Source organism: Macaca mulatta, chromosome 7, assembly GCF_049350105.2.
Source record: "Macaca mulatta isolate MMU2019108-1 chromosome 7, T2T-MMU8v2.0, whole genome shotgun sequence".
In the NCBI taxonomy this organism is placed as follows: Eukaryota; Metazoa; Chordata; class Mammalia; order Primates; family Cercopithecidae; genus Macaca; species Macaca mulatta.
Window position 1 is genome coordinate 12868297 of NC_133412.1, and position 19009 is coordinate 12887305.

At 38.0% G+C, this 19009-nt stretch overlaps 1 protein-coding gene and 1 long non-coding RNA gene across 4 annotated transcripts in view; one reads left to right on the forward strand and one right to left on the reverse strand.

Annotated features, from left to right (window-relative positions):
- The window catches only part of DPH6 (diphthamine biosynthesis 6), a 452167-nt gene extending 437501 nt beyond the window's left edge, over nt 1-14666 (reverse strand). Inside the window, exons 1-3 of one of the 2 annotated variants that reach the window (XR_013395132.1) lie at nt 14620-14666; nt 10999-11093; nt 6377-6570 (exon numbers count right to left, since the gene is read on the reverse strand). Coding sequence is in view for 1 of the 2 variants with exons in the window: in NM_001266595.1 (NP_001253524.1) it covers nt 6377-6570; nt 10999-11093; nt 14620-14642 (312 nt within the window). In the remaining variant the exon portion in view is untranslated. 2 annotated transcript variants of the gene reach the window in all.
- Nucleotides 14667-14697: 31 nt separating this feature from the next.
- Nucleotides 14698-19009, forward strand: part of LOC106999127 (uncharacterized) — a 318273-nt gene continuing 313961 nt past the window's right edge. For both annotated transcript variants that reach the window (XR_013395494.1, XR_001445826.3), the window contains exon 1: nt 14698-14981. This is a non-coding gene — a long non-coding RNA (uncharacterized LOC106999127). The remainder of the gene's footprint in view (nt 14982-19009) is intronic.

Sequence of the window (19009 nt, forward strand, 5' to 3'; positions counted from 1 at the left end):
TAAAGAGCCTTCTGTGTTAGCCTAATGTGTTTGGACTGTATCTTAATCATGGGTCATTTAAGCATTTATACACATCAGCTGCCAACAACTTAGTAGAAGAGGTGGATGGAGCATAGGGCAATACTGAAGGCAAGTTGATTAGGGGGCTCTCACATAGTACAGATGAAAAACCAGTAGTGGTGAGAATGAAGTCAAGGGGTCAGATTTTAGAAGCCATACCAGCATTATCTATAATAGCTGGAGCTATAATGGTGATGGTTGAGGGGGATGGAGTGGAGAAAGAGACTGAGAAAAAATGGAAGTCTCATAATAAGGCCTAGGTTTTGACTTAGATGATGAGGTAAATCATGATACTTTTAATTAAGGAAATACAGAATATGGAACAAGTTTGTATAGGAAGATAACAAACAAGTTTTGAATTTGTTTAGTTTACCATACCTGTGGAATATTAAGGTGGAAAAATCATGAGCAACTGAATATACAGGTCCTTAACTACAAGCTCACTGCTTCAGCCTCCATGTCCAACTGTTTTTGAAAAAAAAAAAGAGGATGAGGAAGGAAAAAAGGGAGGAAGGGAGGGAGAGAGGGAAGAGAGAAGAGATTGAAAAAGAAGAATCGGCTGGGTATGGTGGCTAACACCTGTAGTCCCAGCACTTTAGGAGGCCGAGGCAGGCAGATCACCTCAAGTCAGGAGTTCGAGAACAGCCTGGACAACATGGCGAAACCCCATTTCTACTAAAAATACAAAAAAAAAAAATAATAAATAGCCAAGTGTGGTCGCGGGCGACTGTAATCCCAGCTACTCAGGAGGCTGAAGCAGAAGAACTGCTTGAACCTGGGAAGCGGAGGTTGCAGTGAGCTAAGATTGTGCCATTGCGCTCCAGCCTGGGTGACAAGAGCCACACTCAGTCTCAAAAAAAAAAAAAAAAAGAATCATCTAGGATGGTTTCCAAGTTGAAACCTACACATTTTTAGGAAACACGTTACTCTTTGCCCCCCTACCAGAGTTCACCCTTCTACAGGCAACAGCCTGATCTATATTTGGAGATTAACCTTCCTTTACTCCTAGGAAACATATTCCCAGTAATCATGATTCCATCTCTTAGTTTAGGAATGACACACAATCTAGGCCTACCCAATCAAAGTCATCTTCTCCCAACCACAACTGACTGGTGAATGTGTTACACGTCAGATCAGTTAGATTCCCCTTTAAGCTGTTTAAAATGAAAACTGGGCCGGGTACGGTGGCTCAAGCCTGTAATCCCAGCACTTTGGGAGGCCGAGACGGGCAGATCACGAGGTCAGGAGATCGAGACCATCCTAACACGGTGAAACCCCGTCTCTACTAAAAAAAATATATATATAAAAAATTAGCCGGGCGAGGTGGCGGGCGCCTGCAGTCCCAGCTACTTGGGAGGCTGAGGCAGGAGAATGGCGTAAACCCGGGAGGGGGAGCTTGCAGTGAGCTGAGATCCGGCCACTACACTCCAGCCTGGGCGACAGAGCGAGACTCCGTCTCAAAAAATAAATAAATAAATAAAAAATAAAATAAAATAAAATAAAATGAAAACTGGAGCTTTTCCTACTATATTTTAGCCAAGAAGCATACAACTGGGAGCCATCCTCTAATTACAAGGTCCTGACTGAGAAGAGAGTCTACAGAAAGTAGAGGTAAGAGAGAAACAGAAAACAAAACAAAACAAAACAACAAAATCTTGACTTTGATTATAAAATTTGTGTCCTATATCTAGTTATTTTGAAGTTAAACTTACCTTTAGATTGCTGTCAATAAAAAAAATAATTTTTAGTTATTTTTATGATTAAATTTATTTATGTATTAAATATTTATTAAAATTTTGATCCCTCAATTATTACTGTCAATAATAAACAGAAGGAAAGAACCAATGAAAAAAGGATTTCAATTAATTTATTAAGTTAGAAAGCAGATAAAGAAGGAACGATGACTGATCAGTCAGCAGAGACAGCCATAATCTACTGTTTGCATGGAAGAGAACAGAGCCAAGAAAGGAACCAAACTAGGCCACACTATCCTGAACTCCAGGAATAACAAATATGAGATGTGGGGTTGTGAAAATTCTAGAGTCGAAAGCATTCACAGTCAGCTTTCCTCTTGTATTATTCTTGGATATGAAAAGGCAACCAAAACATTAAAGAAAAGTCTATGACATGAAAGAGAAGAAAACTAAGAAAAAAAAATCTCAAAGAAAACATCAGTATCAGCCGGGAGCGGTGGCTCACGCCTGTAATCCCAACACTTTGGGAGGCCAAGGCGGACGGACCACCTGAGGTTGGGAGTTTGAGACCAGCCTGACCAACATGGATAAACCCCATCTCTACTAAAAATACAAAATTAGCCAGGTGTGGTGGCACATGTCTGTAATCCCAGCTACTCGGGATGCTGAGGCAGGAGAATTGCTTGAACCCGGGAGGCAGAGGTTGTGGTGAGCCAAGATTGTGCCATTGCACTCTAGCCTGGGTGACAAGAGCGAAACTCTGTCTCAAATAAAAAAAAAAAAGAAAGAAAACACCAATATTTCAGGAAACGAAAGATAATATTTAAAATCTCTGTATTTTAAGAGGATATAGGGATGTTACATCTATAGAAAGAAAAATAAGTTGTTATTAAAAAACAATGGACAAACAAGAAAAGTTCTTGACTACTGAAAATATGATGGCTAAAATTTAAAAAATTTAGCAAGAAAGTAGGGAAATTTAAAAAGGAAATCTCACAGAATGTACCACAAAAAGACACTGAGATAGAAAATACATTTAAAAAAAGAGAGACATGAAGATTCACTCTAGAAGGTTTCATGTCTGACTAGTGAGAGTGTCAGCAAAAGGGAACAGAGAAAATCAAAAGGAACAAATTATCAAACAACTAGTGGAAGAACCATCCTTACACTGCAATTCTATTGGCTTTGCAATATGTTGTGTATCAGATTTGACATCAAGTTTTCTCCCATCAAAAAAATAAAAATGGCTATGGCAGTTTTAGGTCTCACATCCACACATCTCTCTGCACAGAAGGAGAAGAGCTTATCTTCTGCCAACTACCCAACATTCTAGGCTTCATTCTATTAGGACAAACATAGGTTAACAAAACCACCTCTGATCCAATCACAGTGGCCAGAAGAATGCCATGTTCTGACTGGCTGTCACCTGGATTACATGCCTATGCCCAAACCATCAATCAGAGACAGAGGACAAGGGATGTGTCACTACTCAATAGGGATTTAGGGAAGGGATGCAGGAGAAACAACACTCAATACAGCATTAGTGTGATATTTCAGTACACCATGCATGAAGACACATCATAAAAGTTAACAGAGAAGAAAAACAGACCAACTAAAAGGGAACAACAATCACACCAGTATCTGCAAAAGGCTAGAGAACCATGGGGCAATGCTGTCTATGATTTGAGGGAAAAATGACTTTCAACTTAAAGTCCTAAATTCAACCAAATCAATAAAATATGAGGGCAGAACAGGAACATTTTCAAAATGGAAAGATTCCAAAGTCCCCTAAGGCAGTATCTTAAATATAGATTATACTGAAACTAAGGAATAAATCAAGAAAAAGGAAGACATCAGATCCAGAAAGTAGCTCCAACCCAATAGAACAGAAAGAATATAATCCCTACGTATATTTCCTATAGAGATATAGTGCTTATATGTATCTTTCTGTAACTATTACACTGCTCGTGTGACTTAAAACAGACAGAATTGGAAATTACTATATTTTCAGGAAAAATACAGTTATCTATTAAACTAAACTAGATAAGAACTGAAGTTACATTTTAACAGTAAAGAAATTCTAAAGAATAAAAGATTAGCCACATGAAAAATATTTTGCAAACCTTGAGATACATACCTCTAGCTGTCAGAGTCACCTGATAATTTATGAGACAAAGGCTTATTACATTTCTATTAGGTGTCATAATTTCTACAAAATAGTTATGAAACTTGTAACTCTCTAAGTTCTTCCAAGTCTTTCCTACTTCTTTTCAGCAATTAGTAAATTAAACTCTTTGCAAAAAGGAACATCTATTCAAAAATTAGTTTTAATATTTGTGGGGAAAATGTTACAAAAACAAGACTTACATGTGAAAGCTGCAAAGCTGTAACTGGTTATAAATAAATGTATACAATGAAAATAAATCTAAATGCTTTCCATACTCCATTAATATTCAAAGGATTTAAAAATGCAGTTCTTTCTTTTTCTTAGAACAAGTAAAGACTAACTTGAAAAATTATAGCTTTTCTAGATTTGTTTTTTCCATAATTACTCAGTTATTCATCAGAATATGTAAGACCTCTATTGGAATCTTTGCAACAGTGTTTCATAAATGAATTTAACTATAAAAGCCTAGTTATACAATCACTTCCATAAAAGCAATATATTTCTGATATTTATGTCCTTAAAATATCCTATAGCAAAATTAATATTTCTACACAGGAAAAGAAGGAACTATTTAGTCCCAGACAACTTGATAACATATCTTTCAACTATAATTATCATGTACAAACTTCCAAAGCATAAGTTGTCAAGATTTTAACATTAGCATTAATTTATGTCATAACTGATGGTTACCATAAAGATAATAATGGCAAAGCATCCATTTCTCCAAAGACAGCATGGATGGAAAGGAAAATTTCTTCTTAATTATTGCTAATCTGTCCATTTTTAATTAAATTTATTATTAATAGTAACTTATTATCTCTCTCTCTTGCAGGGCTGTTATCACAGAGTTTCTCCAAAGTGATCAAGCTTGTGATTTTTAAGCAAGCCAATTACTTCAGTGTGAGTCTCATCATTTTATAATATTGGTTTATATAAAAACGTAATGCCCAAATTCTTTGTACTATGAGAAAGAAATTTTGAAAATGCAGGATTTCACACTTCAACGCGAACACTGTCAAGATCATAATTGCACCCTTTTGGAGATATGACCACTAAAAGTAGGATTCTTTAAGCCTTCTACCTTGTTTGATAATGAAAATGTTTATCAGCATTTATCTTCCCAAAGGGAAGAAAGCAGATCTCTGTGATTTCCTTTCAAAAGTATCTACTTCTTATGCCATCCATAACTAAGCAGAAAATTTTGGTACTCCTCTAAGAGTTTTTCCTATCAGTTTCTTTTTAGAATAAAAATTAAAATGTTCTGACATACAAAATAAGAACTATTGTAGTCAAATTTTAAAAGAATTTCAGTGCTTCATATATTTTTCAAATCAAGAGCCTTAATTAACTTTTGATTTGTATGAAAGTCAAAGTATGTCGTTTAAGTAGCTACTTGAAACTAGAAAATTTTCATGACAGAGGTTCATGAGATAACTTCTGAAAAAACTGAACTTCTCTCAAGAGTGAGAAAGTGAAATGCAATGTCCCTTTGTAAAGGAAGGGACAGAAATCTTTCCTTCCCCTTGCGAAAAATAGTAAGACATCAAGAAATACTGGCTTGAATATCCTACTTCATCAAATCTGCCTTATAGGAATCGATTGTAACTGAATAAAAATTCATACTTAGAAGAATACTGAACTGTATTCAAATAGTTGGCTATCAATAAAAATGAAAAGATAATTGCTTAATATAAAATCATCCTTATTACCATTTACTGAGTATAGTAACTATTAGATATATGAGCCCAAATATACCCTCCTAGAAATTAATGAGTGCAAAATGGCTGCCAAACTCTTACATACTGTGACTTATACATTAAATTCATACCTGTTCCAACAGATTTAAGCAAGCTTCAATCTCTCATTTTTTTTATGTCTACTTGTTAGCTTATCAGAAATGTCTTGCTTGACCACCATATGTAGCACTACCTCCACAGCTGTGTCCTGCCATCATGTGCTATCTGATTCTGCTTCATTTTTCTTCATAGTACTGTTCACTATCAAGCATGTTATTTGTTTATTGCCTGTCCTCTTCCACTAGAAAGTGAGCTCCATTAGCACAGGCCTTTAACTTATATGTTCACTGTTCTATCCCCAGTGTCTGGCACTATATGCCAGGCATATAGTAGACATTCAAAAAATATTTGTTAATAAAGAAATTAAATGGCCATCAGCTCTAATCTTTCTTTTCCTTAGGAATAGAAAACTTAGTTTAATATCATTGGATAATCCTGGATGCCAAACTATACAAAAAGTCTTATTTTTAAATATCATTTAATATAAAGGCATACTCACCATTTGGAGCTTTTTTATAACCAAAAAAAGACAAAATATCCTTTTAAAGAATAGTAGGGCTACTAACAATTGCAAATTATGAATTTCTAAATAATTTGGCAAATGTAATTTCTTAAATTACACACTAAATTCAAGATACTTAATTGGTTACTCTGCATACCTTAACAAGTTTCAAAAGCTCATAGAGATCTTCAACCTCATCACCTTCACATTTGGTGTATACTTGTCTTGTATCCAAGCTCCTTCCTCTTATGGTTCGGCGATAGAGGGGAAGAGCCATTGCTTCTGCATACAAGTCAATGGCATGGTGTCCCACTGTCTGATACATGTAGCTATCCAGTTCATCAGACCCCACTGCAACAATTAAAATGGAAATAATTAGCAAAAGAGAGTGAAAAAGAAAGTGGATTTGAAAGCCCATCCAGGTTTTACTGCTTGAAGAGTAGTCGACACAGAACTTAAAAGCTTGCTATATTTCTCTGCATTTATGTAGTGAAATAAAAACGTAAGAATTGTACATTTGTCTGTAGTTGCATCTAGTTCATATCACCCCTAATAATCTCTACTGCTAATTACAAATACAAATGTATTAATACATAAATCTGTTATACCATATATGGCAAACATTTAAAGACTAATGTATCCAATAAATTTTGATTAGTTTATTCAGTTAAAGATTTTTATTACATAAATGTTTTTACACATCATTCAAGGTTATTCACGAAGTCATCTAGACTTGTAGAAAAAACCTTTCTTAATTAAATATCTACTTAGTAAGTGACAAATATTGGTAAGAAAAATTTCAGATTATTTTGGTATATTTTATATTCAGATATTCAGTACCTTATAATAAAATATGTAAATAGACATAAATTCAATATTGTTAGAGCATTAGAGCAGTTTCAAATGTGCATAGAAACATGATATCTTAAGCTAATCAATAATATAATCAGTGGTTGTCACAAGATTCCACAAATATCAATATGAGTAAAATATTCAAAACAGATGAGTCACATCAGAGCTTTGGGTGATATAAATGAACTTAGAAATATACTGGAATAGACCTTTTGATCTCGTAACCTTACTTTTCAGAAAAAGAATCATGAATATATACAAAGATTATTTGCAAAGATATTTATCACATTATTTAAAATAGACTAGAAATTATAGTATATTCATATAATAAAGTACTATGTAGCCACTAATATAATGTTGAAGAACATTTTCTAAAGTATGTTCTGTGGCATACAAATCCCATAAGATATTAATAGGTATGGGATGATAAAAAGATTTAAGGTTAAAGAAGTTTAGGAAACATGGGGATAAAAAGCGTTAAATGGATGTCTGTGGTGTAAATCTTCCTAGGCTAATATGCTTTCAGGTACTCCAATAAGAGCAGAGAGTATGAACTATCTCTCAAATTTATCTACCCACAGAACACTTAAATTTAAAGGGGGTATCTGTGTTCTAAAGACATACAGGAAATGCTATTGTAGAATAATATTTAATGACATGGAAAATGTTCACAAAATGCTATTAAGTAAAAAAAAAAAAGAAAAGAAAAATTACAAAATAATTATTTTGACATATACCTATGTGTGTATGTATGAATATAAGCCAAACTGGTCCAGGCTTTCCATTAAATGTGAAAATTTCCTATCAAAAGGAATGAAAAATGATAGTGCAAGGATCCCTTCAACAATCAATGTGCTACCCTACTTTGGCTCACAGGTTTCTGAACTCACACATGATTAGACTGGCTTCCTTCAGAATATTACTCACATTGTTGTTATAAAGGTTTCTACTCCTGGTCCCAGTAGGAAGTAGAGAACATAGCCAAAGACCTAAAAACCTTTCGGCCTTCTCTTGTCTCAAAGTTAGACTGGATCTTTAAAAATATTCATTTTAAAGGATATTGATACAATAAAATCAATTTATTCAAAGAAATTTGGGCTTCTTGGCAAGAAACATTCTAATGTTAGCATAATAAGTAAAACATTTCACTGGCTTCAAAAACCTAGAAGATAATTTTCTTTAAGGCTCCATTTAGTCCTAACCACATTGTAACTTTGATTAATGGAAGCTACACAGCAACAATAGTGTGAGATCAAATAAAACCAAAGGCTCCCCTGTTGCCTGAAGCCACTCAATTAACATGCCACAAAAGTTCCTACTACAAATCTAAAGAGATGGTTTTGTGAATTTTATGACAAGTTCACATTATCCCCATTGATGGGTATAAATTCCTTTTCAGACCACCCATTGAAAACCCATAACTTTGCTGGACATTGCAGTCATCTCTACCAGTCATTCCTCACTAAGGTTTCTTTTATAACACTCGTAAGGGGAAAATAAGTCATTCAGTGAATTGTTCAATAATTCCCAATGTCCTGCTGATTCTCATCAAGATTAACTAAACCATCTCCATCTACCAACCCACAGCCATCTGCTTTCTTCCACAACAATTACTATTGTTTCAATTGCCTTTTTCCAGGCTTTTTACTTCAGAATATTCTAATTCCATTTACTATTAAATTTTTTCTCATTAACAATATTCTAAATAAGTGTCTCTATTGTGAGAGGTATAATTTTTATTTTTATTTTTATTGTATTTATGTATTTATATATATATTTTTTGAGACAGAGTCTCACTCTGTCGCCCAGGCTGGAGTGCAGTGGTGCAATCTCAGCTCACTGCAAGCTCCACCTCCCAGGTTCACGCCATTCTCCTGCCTCAGCCTCCCCAACAGCTGGGACTAGAGGCGCCCGCCACTATGCCCGGCTAATTTTAATATTTTCAGTAGAGATGGGGTTTCACCATGTTAGCCAGGATGGTCTCGATCTCCTGACCTTGTGATCCGCCCACCTCGGCCTCCCAAAGTGCTGGGATTACAGGTGTGAGCCACCGCGCCCAGCCTTGGAGAGGTATAATTTAAAGATACACTTTGCTTGTCATTTTACCACCCTGCCAGTGAACCGTGGACACAAGGAGGATTACACATTAATGATTCTGTACCAGGTAAGTAAAATAATTCATGTGAAAGCTGAAGACAAGATAGAAACTCCAGTGATGGAAATGACAGTATACTATGTAGGTATTATATACTATATAAACATCTGCTTTTTAACTTCATAAGATAGCTTAAAAGTCCCAGTTGCCTCCCTGGCCACAAGGGATAAGGGAGTTTCTTTCCTTTGGTAAACCTGACAGGAGATTCTGCTTCCTCTTTTATAATACAGAAGTTAGAGTGCAGTTCCTACTCATTCTCAAAGAATTTTCTCTTTCTTAAAGTTGGAACTTCTTTAAAAAACTTCACTTCTAAAAAACCATCTGCTACTCATCAACTGCAGCACAAAATCCAAGCATGTGCATTTACCTATGACTCTCTGCGGGACCTTTCCATTTCTTCCTATAAAATATTTCTAACCTCTGTCTTTCCACACAACTTCCAGCATTACTTACGTCTTAATCACAGAAGAAAAGAAAATTCAAATATCTGACTGAAATAACTGCTTACTATTCCAGGGCTAATTCAAATTAGTTCATTATGCAACTGTCCACCAATCAACTTTGCTTGAACTCCTACCAGAGGCATAGAGCTGTTCTAAGCAATGAGGAGCAATAAAAAGAAGATAGAAGATATGATCTCTCCTCTCAAAAAGCTTATAATCAATCTATTTAGAGATATAAAACAAGTATTTAGCTAGATTCCAATTCAGCTAAATTTACAGAATGCCTACTTCATGACAGGAACTATAACCAATGTTCTCACATATACTACTCATTTAATTAATCTTAAAATAACAGTAGTGCAAAAAGATGGAGCCTGGAAAGAAGTAAAAGAGATAATAAAAAGATCTTAGTAGAAGAGTCCTGTGAGAAGCAGTAATACAAAAGTCACACAAGTGCTAATCTTTGCTCCCTCTTACATTTTAGCAGTTAATATCTTTTAGTTTCATAGGTATAACACAAGAGCATTAAAAAGCAAATTGGTGAATATATTTCTTTTGTCAAAAGCTATAACTGGGGATATTTCATTGGGGAAAAAAATGAAAAAAGTAGCCAATATGAGGTCTGTGAATTTTATGTAGATGCCCTTGTTACTACAGACAAATGAAAAGTGGAAATGCATTGCTTTTTGCTTCTCTCAAGTCTCACATCTCTGGCTTACATCTAAAATAGGTAAACTGTATCTTTTTTTTTTTTTTTTTTTTTTTTGAGACGGAGTCTCGCTGTGTCTCCCAAGCTGGAGTGCAGTGGCGCCATCTCGGCTCACTGCAAGCTCCACCTCCTGAGTTCACGCCATTCTCCTGCCTCAGCCTCCCGAGGAGCTGGGACTACAGGTGCCTAATAACATTAATATATCATTTATCAATATATGTCTTACTTCTCAAGCCCCTTGAGGCATGAGACTATATCTTATCTACCTCTATGCTGCCTACAGTACTTGGAAATGTGGTGGGGTAAAATGGCAGTGTACTTTGAAGTAAGAAGGTTCCAGTCTTAGCTCTACAAGTTTGTGCTAGTTTACTTCAGACAAACTCTAAGCTTCAGGATCCCTGTCTATTAAGATTAATAATGCATCTCTATAGAAGTTGGTTATGAGAATCAAAAAATAAGTGAAGACAATGCTAAGTTCTACGTGGAACCTAGCATCTAATGGGTGCTTAATATATATTGGTTCTTTTTTTTCCGTCTTTGTATGGTATACCTGTACAATGTAATTATGAAGTTGGAGTTTCATTCATTTAGGCAACTTCCCAATAGAGGCATGTACTTACCTTGGTTTTCAGCTGGTCTCAGATTTGCTAAAGCAACGATCTGATGCCCAGCAGCAATGCACTGCATCATATTATAGCAGCTGTCTTTCCCACCACTAAAAAATAAATCAACAGAGAGACAAATATCAAGCTACTGACCATTATTCAACATAAAATCACTAGATATCAAAACAGAACATATTATTTACTGGACTTTTCAGAATATATTACAATGCAAAAAACACATTAATTTCTAAATCATAAACAAACTGAGCAACCTGAACGTCCAGGGCTGCTACACACAGGAGCTTAAGAAGCTCTATGCCTTTATAAAAAGAATATTCTAAATAAAATACGGTCACTTTTTGCTTTGTGATGGCAAATATATATATTTGAAGTGCTTTGCAAATAGAAAATGATTTCAATTTACCTCCCAGCTAAACATTTATTATATAATTATATATTTCATATATATATTCCATCTAAGGAATATATATATAAAATAATTTCATAGAAATTATTGAAAAAGCAAAAAAAAAAAAAAAAGATTCTTTATGAGAAAGTAAAAAAAATAAATTCTGCTCCACCATAAGAAATCTAAGAACTAGCTATCATCAGCAATTAAAGGACCAAATTAAAGATTTGAGTACCTATCTAATGACAAAGTTTGACACACTTGGTGGGTTCAAATTCTGCAGAGATAAAAAACAAGATGCTGACCTACACTGATGATGTGAAACATCAGCACTATCAGCACTTCAGCCATCACCACACTTACATACATACATATGTTATACACATACACATTTTATGATGGCAGCAGAACATGGCTTGAGCTATAAATCTAGTAACACATTGAAAGGAACTTCTAAATTCTGGTTCTAAATCTACCTAAGGCAGAGGCGTATCACCTAGTAAAGACAAGTAGTAGCTCATCTGTAATATGGCTGAATGGCAATCTATATGCCATTGTGGTTTAATATTCTCCTAATTCCCACTATCATTTCTCATTGCCTCTCTCCCTTTTATATTTCTTTTCCTCCTGTTTCCCTTCTTTCCAATATTTGCTTAAGGTCTGCAAATGTGCCCCCAGGCAATGTTTAGACCTCTTCATAGCTCAAGAAACTGAGGACCCCAGAAACTGGCCCTGTTGCCTTTTATCTTAGTTTTCAACATTTTCTGCCTCTTCCACCCTCCCATCAATAACAACTCTCATTCCAAAACTTCTCAAGTGGAAGGAGAGTGCAAGGGCCAAAGTGAAGTTTTAAAAAGTCCATTCTTCCTCTCTTCAGATTCCGTATCCCTGTAAGTAGGTCTTCCACAGCTTCCCGTATCGAACCTTACTGCTCTGTTTCCCCAGGCTAAAAAGATATGACTAATTGTTTCAGATATTAAAGACTGAAGGGTGTGCATTCAGAATCAGAATTGAGTCTTACAATTCATTTTGAAATACGCTAACATTTCAAACATGGTTTTCAGTAGTATTTACCAAACTGTGTTCTGTGGAACACTGGTGTCCAACAAAATACTAACCAATTACTCTAAAAAAAGGTTTTGAATATTAGACAAGCTTGGGAAATGCAGAGTACCTTACTGTCCTCTTAGAACTCCATTAAGTACACATGTATGTTATGGGAGAGGTCTTATAGATCTATTTTAGTTTCCAATTCTGGGATACTAAGCTAAGTTATTAAATGTGCTTAGGTTTGCATACTTCATAGAAAAATTAGTGAATGGTCCGCCTGGATAATCCTCAAAACAACATTCACCTATAAAATTCAAAGACCCATTTATTTATTAGAAAAATAATGTTCCATGAGAGCACATGGACACAGGGAGGGGAACATCACACACCGGGCCCTGTGGGGGGTTGGGGCTAGGGGAGGGCTAATGTTAGGAGAAATACCTAATGTAGGTGATGGGTTGATGGATGCAGCAAACCACCATGGCACGTGTATACTTATGTAAAAAAATGCACGTTCTGCACATGTAACCCAGAACTTAAAGTATAATAAAAAAATTAATTAAAAAAGGAAAATAATGTTCTTATAAAGATATGTAAGAATCCCAGTTTCACTTATTCACTTACAATACATAATGATATATAATGCATATATATAGACTACATAGCATCTATATAAGCATATAGGTAAGTGCTTATGTATTCATACTTACAGCATATGTCCTTACAGCTCTTACACTTCAGCAAGAATTTTCCAACATTGCTTTTTTTAGCAATTTTTTTTTTTATTATAAAGCAACATATGTACATTACAGGTTATTTAGTATAACTGACTCTACCAATCTTCTCTCCTCCCCTCTAATACTTCTAAGTCTTTGGTGGTTGTGCTTTACTTTAATCATTAAACTTTTGAAAAACGATGTAAATTTGAATTATTCACTTCCTGGGGTACTTTTAATTCTAAAATGAGACACAATGGTTAAAGCCTAATCATTCATTTTACAGAGGACATTTACTGAAAAACAATAATTATTGTGACATTATGGTCTAGTCTCCTAAAATCACACTGAAGGAAAGGGAACTGGAATATTTCAGACACTGTAGTAGGTTTGAAATGTCATATCAAGTCTTTAATAGGACAATGGTTAACCAGCCAGTATCAGTTACCTAAGGGACTTAACGAAAACGTTTATGAAATCTTCAATTGGATTACAAAAGCAAACGTATCGTTGTACTGTATCTAAGACACTCTACAGGGCAAAATCTCATGAAACAAATATTTAAAGTAGTCTAAACTAACTTTTTAATGTTGTTAGTGTGTTCCCTTCCGCCTCAGTTTATAGATTGAGTATGGAAATATTTAAGCAGGTTTGGTTTTGGTTTGTCAGTCATAGGACTTATTTAGACACTTAAATTTATGATTTGGTTACTACAGACATCAAACTCCTTTTGAAATACAGAGTATACGGTAAGGTCACTCTAAAGCAATGATGAGAGTCCGAAGCAACAGCAACTGCATCTAGCATAAGACTAGTACAATCCGGTCTCTACCACGAAGAGAGATCTCTGTACTCGAGTGCCCAAAGGCAGACGCACACACATGCCATAAGCAATCCACATCTGTGAAGATGAGGGAAGGGTGGACTTCTTGGGAGGGGCGGAACCAGTTACAACTAGGGAGGAAGCCCAGGCTACGGCGGACCCAGCTGACCAAAGGGAACTACAGAAGAGGATGAAGAAAGCGAGGGGGAAAGGGCGAGGGTTATTAACTGAGTTGACGGAACAAGGTAGTGGCTCCAAACTTCACGGCTCATTAGAGCTTGAAAAAAAATCAGACGCCGGGCCGCACAGAAGTAATTAAACCAATCCCTCTGGCGGCGGGGCCCAGGCGCCAGTTTTTTTGTTTTTTAATTTCCCAGTTGAATCCAATGGGAATCCAAGTTTGAGGGCTGGAAGACCAGAGAGGCAGCAACGGACGGGGAGGAGGCGCGCCAGCCCAGGACCGAGGCACAAGCGGGCCGGCAATACCGAAGGCTCCGCCTCTTCCTGTGGCTCAGAGGAGCCGCGGAACCCCCAACACGCGGCTCAGGCAGAGACACCCACTCTTTCGGCGCTAGGGGCGGCTGGAAGGGACGAGAGGTTGGCCTGGGAAGAGGGAGGCGGCTCCAGCACCGCATTACCTGATCAGGGCCGCGACCCTCATGCTGAGCGCAGTGCGCGTGCGTGCGGCGGGCGCGTGCGGGGGCGGGAGCCAGGAGGTCGCCGCCGCAGCTCCCGTGACGCACCGCGGGGCCTCGCCCGGGTGTTCGCTCCGCCGCCTGTCCGCGGATCGGTGCTGCGAGCCCCGCGGCTGCCTGCAGGACACCTGAGCGCGGAGGGTGCGGCACGTTGGCACCTTGACCCTGTGACAGGAACACCTCGGCCCAGAAAAGAATGATGTTTAGGCACGGCCTAACCACCTAAGTGAGGGCACTGAAGCTGCCGGGGGAAGGGCAAGCTCCGTGTTGCAGAGCCCAAGCCCGGGGGCGCTGGATTTGTTTTGGTAAGAGGGGCTTTAGCGTCCCAAATGCTGCAAATTGACACACTTATGGACGTGCAAGCGCAGAAGAAATTTGCCCTTCTTCCCCCCATCTCCCGCAGAAACAACTGTACACTTTTGCTTTTTAACGTACATCTCCTCAGTCCTCCAAACCTGTGTCCAGATGTGAAACTGAGATCCCCAGGTGCTGAGGTAATTTTTAAATCTGCGGTTAGCCACCCCCGCCCACCTCTAGGCCCTCTGTGGCTTTGGCTCTTGGTCAAGCTTGTTATTTGACAAGGCCAGGCCGGGCTCTTCACCAAAGAGTAATGGCCTTGCAGAAAGAAAATCTAGCTTCTAAGTTTATTTGCCAAGTATGTATTGAGTGCCTTTCGTGTACCGGGCACTGTTTTAGACTCTGTGGATACAACCGCAAATAAAAACCCAGCATTCCCGGCATAGAGCTTAAATGGGGATGGAGAAAACAGACAATATATAGCTTAAAGGTAAACAGTATTATGAAGAGTGAGAAGTGCTGTTAGAAAGGGCGGGGCGGGGAGAGAGAGGAGAGAGGTGGAGAGGCAAATTGCAGAATTAAATAGTGTCTATATAGGCCTTATTGATAAAGTGAGAGTTGAGCCAACTTAAGGAGAATTAGCTGTGTATATGATTGGGGTGTGCTCCAGACAAGAAAAAGAAAAAAAAAAATCAAAGGTTCTAGGTGCGTTGTGTGTTTGTGGAAGACTAAGGCAGATCAATGTTGCTGGAGCAGACTGAGCAAAGCAGAGAGTAGTGGAGAGGAAGTTAAGGTGATGGAGGGGAAGGATTATATAGGGTCTTGTAGGTCATCACAGAATAGGTGTGACTTAAAATTTTAAAAGGATTGCAGTGTTGAGAATACATCTATTAGGAACCTGTTACAGTGTTCCAGTAGAGGGCGGAGCCTAGAATTGGCATGGTGAATTTGGTGAGAAGTAAATGGATTCCAGCTCTATTTTGAAGATAGAGCCAATAGAATCTGATTAGATTTGGGATATATGAGAAAGAAAGTCATGAAAGATGATGCCAAAGGCATGAATTAAGTGAGTTAATATATGTAGGGAACTTAAAATTATGCCAGGTACATAGTAAGCATTCAACTTTATTTTGATGTTCTCAACTCTAATACTCAGTATGGGTGACTATCTACATATCAGTTTCATCATCTAGAATCATGCAGCTTTAAGATTTTGCAATTATGAATATTTACCAAATGAGTCAAGTATTTAAGAAGTTTGCAGTCTATTTGGGGGAGATAAATACATGAAACACACTTTTAATGATACAGCTCCGATGAGTGGAAGAGCACCAGGGCTCTCATCTCACGCCGAATTGGATAAAATGACACAGACACACATGGAGTGGTTTTAAGGAGTGGAGAATTTAATGGGCGAGAAAGAAGGGAGAAGAAAGAAGGAAGACGCCCCCCTGTAGAGACACAGGGAGGTGGGCTCCAAAGCCTAGAGAGGAAACCCCGAGTGCCGCGTTAACAGCCGGGTATATGAGGAGGCTGGAGGAGGCAGTGTCTGATTTGCATAGCGCTCAGGGGATTGGTTTGATCAGGCATGTCATTCCCGTAGCCCACGGAAAAACTTGGCTCTCCCACCCTAGCCTTTTAGTATGCAAATGCAGGTCGCCTTGATGTTCTACAAATGTGGGGATATGTGGGGGTGGCCATGTTGCCAGGCACAAGTAGGGGCAAGGCCAAGAGGACAAGGTGGCTATCGCCATGTTTGTGTGGACTTAGTTTTTAATGGCTTGCATTTGCATATCAAAGGTTGACAGCTGGGTTCTAAGAGCGGGGGCTTTCCTGCTAGACAAGAAACACTTCTGGAGCTACTTTAAAGGAGACAAAAACTTTCCAAGGACCCCTTTTCCTCTCTATCTGCCTAAAATAATTTTTTACTAAATCCTACAGCAGTAATCCAAGAGAACGTATTTTGAAAGTAACAAGTTATGTAATGCATATGGCAAGAGCCCCCTGAGTCAAACCCACAGGGTAATGCCTGGAATGAGGATGGGACTTGAAAGATGAGCAGAATTGAACCGGAATGGGTGGAACATCCAAACGAAGACAGCAAGACAAGAATGAGAGTGGTGCGTTGAACAACAGTGGGTAGACTAGCTTGACTAGTTTGGAAGGTATATGGGAAAGAAGGAAAAATAAGTTGAATAAATAGGATGAGGCCAGGTTATCCAGGGTCATGGAAAACCAAAATGAGGAATTTCAAAACCAGGCAGGTTCCTGTGGCTACTTGACATCATTTTTCAGGAGATTGTGTGAAATAGCAGTAATGAACATGATGAGTGATTTTGATAAAATAGGCACTCCCGAAGATGCCAATGGATATCTTTTCCACCAAGGGGTATCTTTTCCTTGCCACTTCCCAAGAGGGATAAAGAGAGAAGATTCAAAGGTTACCTTCCCAAAACTACATCTTTAGGATTGTATTTTGTTTCTCTCTGCACTCTGTATGCTTCATTGTAAGACATCCTCAACAAACAGTGTGTATATCCTGGTATTAAACTGTATGTTATATACAGTGTGTATATCCTGGCATGAAACTGTATGTTAGGAAATATGTTGAGGCCATTCCTCCAAGGTCACCCAGTTATTAGCTTGATGGTGTTGCTTTCCCCCTGGATTCTTCCTAGCACCTTGTATTAAGTATCTCTTCTCCAGGTCCTTTTTACCCCTTGAACAAAATTTCTCTCAGCACCTATTCCCTCCTTTTAAAACTTTCTACCAGAATTATTTAAATTAACGAATGTTTCCGGTTGCCTAATGTAACACTGCAACATGTGCTTTATTAAAAATTTTTATATTTCCTCACATTAGTGCCTTTCTTTCAGAATTACAATACAAGGCTCTGTGCTTGAATGTCCTATCAAGGCCACCATAAAAATGGTAGGTTCGATTCATTCTGGTTCAATAGACATATTGGTATTTCTGAAATTAACAGATGTCTGATTGGTCTTGACCCAGCCATCAAAGTTATTCTTAGATTCACACATATTTTTGAAGGTTTTTTTTTTTTTCATAGCTAACTGAACAAAACCAGGGCAATTATTGGCCCCTGAAAAACTTGTTAAAAACTAGAGATTCAGCTATGCTCTAACTTTTCCCATTGAGAATCTTTCTTATTTCATTCTAGTCACCGTTGTGGGTGTCATTTTCTTTTGCCGAAATTTAAAAACAACACCCAGTTTGTCAGCTACAGGTTTCTGAGAAGCAGATGCCAAGACGGGATTACATGTGCAGGAGATTAGAGAAATGCCTGTGAAGGACAAAGAGAGACCAGCAAGAGAAGGCAGGGAGACTCCCATTGGAATGCAGGGGGGTGGAAATCTGAAAAAGAATGGGAAGGAAGAATAGGTTGAAAGAGCCTATTTGCAGTGTCATTCTGAGAGACTCAGCCAGGTCAATGGGGAGTCCTAAGCCAAAGTTGTTCATTAGAGGAATTCCAAATTGGTCAGGAATTGCCCAGTTCTAGTATCTCTGCCGTGCTCAGTCATTGTCTGAGAGCAGTGCAGGAAAAACTTAGTCTGGTGCAAACTCAGTGGTGAATCCAAAAGTGCAGTAGATGGAGACTGTAAGTCAGTTCATAATAACATTCATGGTATCGCTTCATGATTTCTGTCAACCTCTCTAGGATAAACTTAGGGAAGGGAAGTTAATAGGACAAACTCTCATCACAGGTGGTCTGGGACCACACTAGTACTTACCCTGTCCTCCACTCTCCACTCTATATTCCCCTCACTCTCAGCTCTCACTTCAGCAGATCTTGTTGACTTACTTGGTGGCATGACCTAAACTTCACTCCTAAGTGGTCTTGGGCTTTTGTCGTCATACTCTGCTCAGTCCATGACTGCAGTTTGTGTCCATTCACAGTTAGAATTAGGTAAGGGCATACCAAGAGGCACCCAAGTGGATCGTCTGAGTTCCACATGTGTATTTCTCCTTGTCCCCAGGTTGTAAAGGTGGCCCCACTTCCTCATACTAATCAATCATC